The 9,881-nt window shown below is 39.7% G+C and overlaps 2 protein-coding genes across 3 annotated transcripts in view; one reads left to right on the forward strand and one right to left on the reverse strand.

The window, feature by feature from the left end:
• Positions 1-589: 589 nt before the first annotated feature.
• On the reverse strand, positions 590-3,784 carry tubb1 (tubulin, beta 1 class VI). Its single transcript, XM_034869635.1, has 4 exons — positions 3,694-3,784; positions 2,721-2,829; positions 2,403-2,513; positions 590-1,977 (listed from the first exon to the last, which is right to left on the reverse strand). Exons 1-4 carry the CDS (start codon positions 3,748-3,750, stop codon positions 833-835), a joined length of 1,422 nt encoding a protein of 473 aa, XP_034725526.1. The 5' UTR covers positions 3,751-3,784; the 3' UTR covers positions 590-832.
• Positions 3,785-8,237: 4,453 nt separating this feature from the next.
• The window catches only part of LOC117943482 (guanine nucleotide-binding protein G(s) subunit alpha-like), a 30,562-nt gene continuing 28,918 nt past the window's right edge, over positions 8,238-9,881 (forward strand). Inside the window, exon 1 of one of the 2 annotated variants that reach the window (XM_034869638.1) lies at positions 8,238-9,816. In XM_034869638.1, the coding sequence (XP_034725529.1) occupies positions 9,678-9,816 (139 nt within the window). In that variant the 5' untranslated portion in view covers positions 8,238-9,677. The remainder of the gene's footprint in view (positions 9,817-9,881) is intronic. The other variant, XM_034869637.1, reaches the window with a different exon arrangement.

A 9,881-nucleotide genomic window follows, 5' to 3' on the forward strand; every position in this document is an offset into this window, starting at 1 on the left:
TTAAGCGGATTGGCCTTGGTGAGTCAATACTGCATGTGTCACCATAAACCATATTCAGATGTGGGTTACATGCAGGATAATGTCTTCTTTTTTGTGTATATGTGTGAGAAGTTGACTTAAGTGCAGTAGAGCAGACATCCCCACGTCATGTGTGCTTATCTCAGATTACAGACACTCTGGCCAAGTTATGTGTAATCTCTATGTCCCAGACTCGTAACAGTTGTAGGAAACTGTGTGACAGCCTTGTGACAGCACTGTCACTGTGCTGTCAGAGCCCACTGCCTATCACTAGAGCAGTATAGTTGCTTTTTGTCCAGTTTTAGCTGAAATGATAAAACTCAATGAAAGGCATCAAATAGCATTTTGGTAGTCTTTTACTGTCAAATTAAATGTACTAATACATTAATACAATCAGTTTTGGTTTTAATGTTTTTAATGTCCGTTATAACTTAAGATACAAAAAAACCTCAATGCAACATACTGTAGGTCTGAAAGAAAATATTGGACAAACAGTGTTAACATCACAATTTAATTTTTATGGCTGTGGATTATATAACACAAAAAAATCTATATGTACATGAATGATGTCCACAACTTTGAAGTATTTTATATAAAAGAAAAAACGTATTAAAAGCAAGGCGTACAAGTCGTTTGAAGAATATAGAAAAGACAACAAGCACTATTGTTTAGATATGTCACAGCATCTTTTATCAAGTAAAGGCTGTCTAAATCAACCATATTGACTTAAATTAAACTTAAAATGTATCATATTATTCATGTCCTTTCCGACAAGGTGTCAAACCTACACACCACACTGCATGCCCTATGTCTTCTACTCATCCGGAGCACCTTTGCTTATTTCAGTCACTGTTTCCAGTTTAACTTCCATCTGAGACTGAATCATTGCTGTAGCTGGTAATGCAGGTCCCTCCACTTCTTCCTCCTCCACTTCCCAATCTAGATCAGAGGTGGCGTCTTGGTACTGCTGGTACTCCGACACCAGATCATTGAGGTTGCTCTCTGCCTCAGTGAACTCCATTTCATCCATACCTTCTCCTGTATACCAGTGGAGAAAAGCCTTCCGTTTGAACATTAGGGAGAACTGCTCGCCCACACGCCGGAATATCTCCTGAATGGCTGTGTTGTTGCCGATGAAGGTGGAGGACATTTTGAGGCCTCGGGGTGGGATGTCACACACGGCAACCTTGACGTTATGTGGGATCCAGTCCACAAAGTAATTGCTGTTTTTCTGCTGCATCGCAAGCATCTGTTCTTCTACCTGTTTGGTGGACATTCGACCACGGAAGATGGCAGCAACCGTGAGGTACCGGCCCCTCCTTGGGTCGCAAGCCGTCATCATGTTGCGGGCATCAAATATCTGCTGGGTGAGCTCAGGCACAGTGAGGGCTCGATACTGCTGACTGCCACGAGGCGTCAGGGGGGCAAAGCCTGGCATGAAGAAGTGGAGGCGAGGGAAAGGCACCATGTTGACGGCCAGCTTTCTCAGGTCCGCATTGAGCTGTCCAGGGAATCTCAGAGAGGTCGTGACCCCACTCATGGTCATGCAGACCAGGTGGTTGAGGTCCCCGTAAGTCGGCGTGGTCAGTTTTAACGTGCGGAAACAGATGTCATAGAGGGCCTCATTGTCTATGCAGAAGGTCTCGTCTGTGTTCTCCAGGAGCTGGTGGACTGACAGGGTGGCATTGTAGGGTTCCACCACTGTGTCAGAGACTTTAGGGGAGGGCATGACGCTGAAGGTGTTCATGATGCGGTCAGGGTACTCCTCTCGGATCTTGTTGATGATCAGGGTTCCCATGCCAGAGCCGGTGCCACCCCCCAGTGAGTGAACCAGCTGGAAGCCCTGCAGGCAATCACAGCTTTCACTCTCGTTCCTTACTCTGTCAATGACCTGCTCCACCAGCTCCGCTCCCTCTGTGTAGTGGCCCTTCGCCCAGTTATTCCCAGCTCCTGAGTTCCCTGTCACACCAAAATAAATAAAATCCTCTGCCTTCTCAATAGAATTAGACATATGATATCCATTGCAAATATGAAAATATACAAAAAGTTGTGCCTTTTCTTTAATGTTGCATTGCATTCGGATCTATATTGCATGTTGCCAGTTAACATGTTTCCTCTCCTCTTTGGTTAAATACTTCAAACTGCAAATTAGGTGATGTTTTTATTTTCAGTTTGACACAGTACATGTTCTTTTACGTGTTGACATCATCCTCAGCTCTGAGATTTATGAAACATTTTACACCAGTTCAGAGGCACCAAAGCATCAAAAAGGGCTCTACCACAAGTGATTATAATTTAGTTGTGTCTTTCCTTTTCACATATTAATCAAAATTTCTTTCACATAACCCATAAATACAAGACAGTTCTTTCGTTATTTGTCTCACCGTGGATGAAGTTATCTGGCCTGAAAAGAGCTCCGATGCGGCTTCCCCTTACACTGTCCATCGTACCAGGCTCCAGGTCAACAAGGAGGGCCCTGGGGACATATTTACCACCTGCAAACAGAATGTAGATTAATTACCTAAATATCTGGACATTGGCATCCTGAATTTATGTAGTTCCTTATGCTTTTGTGTCAAAGTTTAAGAACAGTATTATTTAAAAAATGAAGAATTGGTACGTGATTGGTAAATCACCATGGAATAAACTGATTTAGCGTCGGCTCTTAAATGAACAGTGGATGTACAGTAACCTCTTCTTACCATGGGCCTCATTGAAGTAGACGTTGACCCTCTCCAGTTGGAGGTTGCTGTCTCCCTCATAGATGCCTGTTGCATTGAGCCCATGTTCTTCACTGATGACTTCCCAAAACTAGAAAGACAAAGTGAGAAATTCACATAATAACATCAAGAGATTAACATAAAATAACTATAATAAGAAGATGTAACTGTAAGAGTTTAGCTGTTTAACATGAAAGAATTTCTCTGATTATTAATGCACAGAAAATCATCAGACAATTATTGTTCTGTGGTTTACACTTTTTTACCTCTGGGTGTTTATATGGTTGCTTATATGCAGATTGTATATGCAGTTGGGCATAAGTATAATTGTTGTATCTATATGTATCTATTCAGTCAGTGTATGACTGCTAAAACAAAGCTTACCCTGACTCATTCTCAGATGAGTATATGTTAAAATGCAGTACAATTTATTAATCTGTGGCACTTCTTCTGACCAGATTAAGAATATTTTCTGTGCACGGTAAAATAATGAAGATACTTAACAGAATAACTACTTGATTACTGATTCTTACACTGTCATGTTCACTGTCAAGCAGCATAATGTGTTACTTTTTTGTATTATCTTGTAGTTCCTCTCTCTTGCTTTGTGTTAGCAATGATAAAAAATGTCCCACCCATGCCAGCCTAGCTTTTGCCCTTATCTTTTCCTGGAATGCTTGACAGTGTACACCCTGTCAGTCATCCCTGTCACTCACAACTGTTTGTTACACCGTGCAAAGGAAAAGTTAATGTCAAAATATGCAACATCATTTAACATATATATATTTTGTAGACATACTGTACATTAAATATAAACTTAAATACTTGCATTACATGCAAACATTTCCTCATTTCTCAGCTAGCGTTACAAAAAAGGTCACTTTCTAACAGTGAGTTCAATCCCCCACATAATAAGTTGAACAGTGAAGAAGTATTATTATTCGTTTGTTTTTACCTTTGAGCCGATCTGGTTGCCACATTGTCCAATTTGTAGATGTACGATTTCACGCATGATGATGGGACTACAGTACACAGAGCAGCTGAGGGTCTCTGATAGGCTTCAGTCCTCACCAAGCTTTTATACAGCACCAGGAGTGAGGTCATCAGTGATGTCAGGGAGTCACCCCAGTCAATAATATATGAGGGGCTGAAGTGGCCCCACTATGAATTTAGCAGAATAATAATAAACAGGCACAGATGTTTTTTTTGGTGGTCTGTCGTACTTTTATACTCTTTAGGTTAGATAGGCCTAAGGAATGAAAAAATACTTGGTAATTGTATAAAACTGTGCAAACTTTTACAAACATCATACTATCTCTTTTGTTAATATATCATACATTTATGAATTATCAACTGCTGCAGAAAAGAACAGTTGTGGAAGTAATGAGAAGACAACATTATTATGTTGGCTTTATGTGGCTCAAACACATCTGTGAGTTTTATCAGCGAGAAAAACAGGAAGGAAGTGAAGAGAAGATGAATGGAAGTAGTGTGTTTCTCTGGCTAGGGACAGATGGCATCCATATGTTTAACTACATTACTGTAATATTATGCCATATACCTGATATTAATGTAGTTAAACAAATGGACATTATCTGACACTAGCCAGATAAACCCACAACTACACTACATATGCACACAAATACAAACGTTATAAATGTTATACAATGTCTGACAGGAAGGAATAGTGTTAAACAACAAAACTATGGAAACAGATCTTAATTCAGTTCTTTAATTAAAAAATATGATCACAAAAAAAATTGACAATTCACTGCGTTTTGTACAACAGATTTTTGATAACGCATCCCAATTTTCCTTTCTTAAAGGACCTGGACGCTTCAACATGTAAAAGTTTCCATAATCACCTTGGCATTGGTGCCACAATACTGAAATGAAAAGATAATGAATAAGAAATATGCTACCATCTAGAGGGCCTTCACAGGCATAACAAGATAACATTCGAGAAAGGTATTGCCTTAGAAACACACAAGTTGATGTACACTCATTTTAACATTTTAACATTTTGTCAAGTCAGGATTTATTGAAGGATTCAGACAACTTTTCTCTAAGGTCTTTTAGTTTCTACATGTGAATAAAGGGACTGATTGTACATTAATGTGTTAAGATGTGGCTCAAGTTGTTATATTTCAGATCATATAATAAGAATATAAATGAACATTTGCAGGATGATTAGACAGTTGATTAATACGCCTTGTTTTTAAGCAGAATGTTTGTTCTTATGTACTAATTATTTCTTTTTAAAGAAATATATGTTTAACATGTAACAGTATGAAGCACAGGGTTACCATGACAAAGTCGTCAATTTATCTGTTGACATCAGAAAACCCCAAATACATAACATTTGTCTTTTATTAATGTAAGGTTATTTTTAAGTGAAACATTTATTTGGATGGCATATAGTAGTAAATAGATGGATGGGTAGATAGATAGATAGATAGATAGATATATAGATAGATACATAGATAGATAGATAGATTGCAGTGTCCTGTAGAAAAGTCATAAAATAAACAAAGAGATCAGGTGCCAACAAGGAGTACAAATGATAAAATGTGCCAATAAAGAAAAAGTTCAAAGAGATCAAATGTCTCTCTCTATATATATATATATATATGTGTGTAGAGAGAGAGAGAGAGAGAGAGAGAAAGAGACAAAGAAGCCTCTACTGCTGAAGTGTTAACAAGTCTGAAGGCTGAAGTATCTCCAGCGTTCAGTCCAGCATTACAGCCAGATGAGCCGCCCGCTGCCGTTGTTTCCCTGGCCTAGGATGTTGTAGAGGGGGTGGCTGACATTGTCCAGAATGGTCTCCACGTTGCACCGTGTGAATCTCTCCACCTCAGTCCCCAGAGAGTCCACCCTACTGCCAAGCTCAGTCAGTCTTTATTCACCATCTCACCCAGCTGCCTATTGTCCATGTCTTTCATGCTGCCCCAGCAAACCGCACCATTAAAGAGAACACTTGCTAACACTGACTGGTAAAACATGTAGCGTTCCTCTGCATCCTTCAAAGGACCGAAACCTCCGTAGGAAAAACAGCTGACTCTGCCCCTTTCAGTAGAGGGCATCTGTCTAACTCAGTTCAACATTATGCATCTATTGGACTCCCTCCAGATTGCTTAGAATTGGTCTGAAAGACACACCAAATAGTTGAACATGAAAGACAGTGGACAGCCAACAACTTCATGTCCTATGGTCCTGTGATAAGGTCCAGGAATTTTGGACTGGGATGCATAATATATACAGTATGTAAGCCAGGATGTCGGACTAAAGGGACCCAGGTTCTATTCAGCCCAAGATTATTTGTTCTGGGAGATGGGTGATCCTAAGCGAGATGGATGAACACACATCTGGGTCCAGACTAGTTTATTGATAGCCAGACAGATTATTTTAAGAGGATGGAGGAACAAAAGGGAGCCGTCCATTCAGAGGTGGACTTGTGAAACAACAAGGCAAATTCCTTGTAAGTAACAGTCTACTTGGCAATAAACTTCTTTCTTATTCTGCTTCTCTATTACTCCTAGGGACAGAAGTGCCACATCTACTTAACATTTTGTTGTTGTTTGTTGCTGTGGTTAATAGGGAATATATTTTCCACTACCAGTCTCTTTGATGGGAAACATGCATGTGCACAAAGGTCCAGTGTTCACAGGTATCAGTGAGACTGTTTGGGTAGTTAACAGAGAGTGTGGCCTTTAGAAGAAAAGACTAACTTCCTGGTGAGAGTATACGAATTTGAGACACCACAGCAGGTGCAGGACTAGATTACCTGCTTCTAAGATCTAGGTAATTACTTCTTTTACTTCCTCAGTTGCCTGATTTATTAGAGAGCCCCAGTAGCATTTAGTGGTCATTGAGGACCTTTGTGTGTTTTGCCCTGAGCTTCTTTTCCTTGCCTTTTGGGTATGCCATGCAGTGGTTGCATGCAACGAGAACTATAGAGGAAGAATCCAGGGAGTCATTCAACAATTCGGATCACCATTAGGTTAAATTGGATTTTATTCTAATATTCTAGAACTGAATCGGTCAATTTAAATTATGCTGTGACTGTTTTGAATGAAAGTTCTTGCAAAATCCAGTTACTTCAACCCAAATATAGCGACTAAAATGAGTAAGACAATGTGGTTTAACACTATTTCCCTCAGGGGATCAATAAAGTATTCTGTTATAAACCAAAAACATTGGAGTCCAGATTTCAAATCTGAGTTTTAGTTATTCTTAAAGCTGGAGAAAAAAGGATTGAATAAGGGATTCAATCTCAAATTAAGATTTGATCAAATGCTATCAAACTCCAACAGGAATAATAAACACACCTACTAATGTTGCTTTTAAATGTTCAAATAGTTATTTTAAACTAATAGCCAAAATTAAAAAATTAAAACGCCTTCATTATTTCTGTACTTTGACTGTTAGGCTACTCTGTTTGGAAGTCCTGTTTACTTGTGTTATTAATAGGCTTATAAAAGGCTATTGCTATAACAAATAATGACATTTTTATAGAATCTGCATGTTAATGTATTGGTTTTAAATGTTACTGATGAACGCATTCTGGGTTGATAATCATTTTCCTTCAAAGAGGGCGCCTCTTCCCTTTCTGTAGCTGTGCTTCACGCTCCGAGCAGTCACGTGATCCGACCCTGGTTCATTCCAGATGTGTCAAGCTGCAGCAAGGAGGAAACCGGAAATACTTTGATCCAACCTTCTTAAACTAAAAGCACAACATTTATTTTGCCACGATGAGACAAGTTAGTGTAATGGAAGAGTGAAGAAGAAAAAGACAGTTCCACTACAAAAATCTGTACTAATAATTTAGACAATTTTTCATAGTCTTTAATTGTTATAATTTAACAAAATATGCTTTGAATGAAACCATCTGCAATGCTTAAAAGGGAAAAGTCTTTTTGTTGGACCTAGACACTGGAAACATTACAAGGGACCCACTAGACACAATTGCCACTGGCTTCTGTATTTATATTTATACAGTATATACCATGTATTTAAGGATTGGAGGCCAATTGTTGTTTGTTTATGTCAAATCTTAATTTGAAAAGTAAATAACTGAAGTTAAATATTTGCTCTTTTAATATTTTGGAGTAAAAGTACACCTGTATTTAGCTACTGTCACCATCACTTAATTTACATTAAGGATCAGGGTGGGCCTACTTCTACCACTGTCAGGAAGTCTATGTTTAAACCCCAATAAAGTGACTTATTGGTATTTAATCAAATCACCTCAAGTTTCATTGTCACATATTCAATTTATTCAGAGTGATGTATATTGACATTTTCAGATGTCTTCCTCAATAATTAATGTAAAATAGATAGGCTACATGGAATAAAAAAATGAATGAAAAATAATATGTATAATTATTAATTACTTTATAATCCTTATCACTGTATGAGAGTTGGATTTTTTTTTACATACACAGTTATTTTGTATATTATTGTGAAAGGTCCGTCCGGAAGTTGAAATTCTCGTCACGGGAAGCTTGACCACCCTTTTTCGTTCCCAGGGTTCCGTGAGAGCAGTTTGCCCCACCCCACCTACGCGCTATCTATCTCAATATACAATCCTCAGAGCAAAAACGGGGGCAAAAATAATTTTGAGAAACACCGCAAAGAAAACGATTGTCCTTTCCCCGAACGGTTCACCGGAGCAGACGCGGCCTCTCGCCGGTGAAACATAAACGTCCCGCCGCTGGACCAGTCCTGAAAACCCCGCGGTATGTTCATGTATCATGCACATGTAACCAGAATCTACCACACGGATTCAGAGGGAATACAAAAAGCTGAGAAACTTGACAGCGGGCTGTACCCGCGCCAAACGACAATATAACGGAGGATTTTTTCCACGAATATCACCTGGATGTCGAGGGATATTCAAGGACATCCAACTGCCAAAAAACAGAAGCTTTACTATGTGAGGAGAAATACAAATTAACGTTACAGAGAGAAAAAGGACGGAGAAGGGGGGCCCCTTCTGGGGTTTGGTCAAACCTTCCGAAAAAGCAAGCTCCAGCATCTGACATCGGCTAAAACCTGGATATTACTGATAAGACTACAACTCCCCCCTCTCCCCTCCTCCCAAAAAGAAAACGGTGTACAATGTGACGGACTTGCAAGACGGTTGTGATAGAGAAATAAGCCCCATTGTAGCTTGGTGATTCACATGCCGTCATTTTAAAAGGAAATATTTCTTTTTTTAATTACCCCCCCCCCCCCCCCCCTCAGATGTGCTTTGATTAGGTGGAGTGCAAACTAGAAGATAACATAAAATATATATCAAAGTGTGGGTGGAGGGTGGTGGGGGGGGGGGGAGGGGGGGGGAGGTCGAGAAAATAGGATATTGAGTGGAAATGAATTGAGTGGCAGTGTGAGATAACTGCCATAGATGGGCTCCAGAGGAGACATTTGCAATGAAAATTAAACGAAATAGAATGAATATATATTTATATGGGCTTAAAAGAAACCACATTTAAACAAACAGGACCACAGACGTTCATTCATGTACATTGCAAGGCTGGATATTTCCCAGTCACACATGTTGATGTTGATGACTTCATTGCGGATTTACAGTGAAAAACACAAGAATTAAGCTTACTCCGCTCCTTTTTTGAGTGATCTCATGTTGATAAATTGCCAGCAAATAGCCACATTCATCCATAAACATTGTGCCAAAGCCTGGTGGAGCCTACTGTCTACTAACTGGTTTACACGTTGTTTCATTTGGCATCATAAATGCCACCCATTTTGAGACGGGTGTCCCTCTGTTGGGCCAGCCTAGGAATTTAGGGTTGATTGATTTGCTTGTGATCAACACCCTGCCTCCTTCCGCACTCCCTACACCTACCTACCTACCTACCTACCTACCCCCCCACCTACAACCCTGCCTCCACCTGAACCTATTACTGGGGTTTTGGGAAGATGGGCTGTCTTGGCAATAGTAAGACTGAAGACCAACGAAATGAGGAGAAGGCACAGAGGAAAGCCAACAAAAAGATAGACAGGCAGCTCCAGAAAGAAAAACCGATGTACCGGGCGACTCACCGGCTACTACTATTAGGTAGGTTTTGTGTATGTGTGTTTTCTTCTGTTAATACAAATGTAATAGCAATTGTTCCAGATTGT

Source organism: Etheostoma cragini, chromosome 4 (genome assembly GCF_013103735.1).
Source record: "Etheostoma cragini isolate CJK2018 chromosome 4, CSU_Ecrag_1.0, whole genome shotgun sequence".
Classification (NCBI taxonomy): domain Eukaryota; kingdom Metazoa; phylum Chordata; class Actinopteri; order Perciformes; family Percidae; genus Etheostoma; species Etheostoma cragini.

Excerpts from the sequence above, each read along its gene's own strand:
- tubb1 (XM_034869635.1), bottom strand. The coding sequence starts at position 3,750 with ATGCGTGAAATCGTACATCTACAAATTGGACAATGTGGCAACCAGATC. Across the intron at positions 2,830-3,693 it reads GCAACCAGATCGGCTCAAAG|TTTTGGGAAGTCATCAGTGA; the intron begins GTAAAAACAAAC and ends TTGTCTTTCTAG. Across the intron at positions 2,514-2,720 it reads CTACTTCAATGAGGCCCATG|GTGGTAAATATGTCCCCAGG; the intron begins GTAAGAAGAGGT and ends TTCTGTTTGCAG.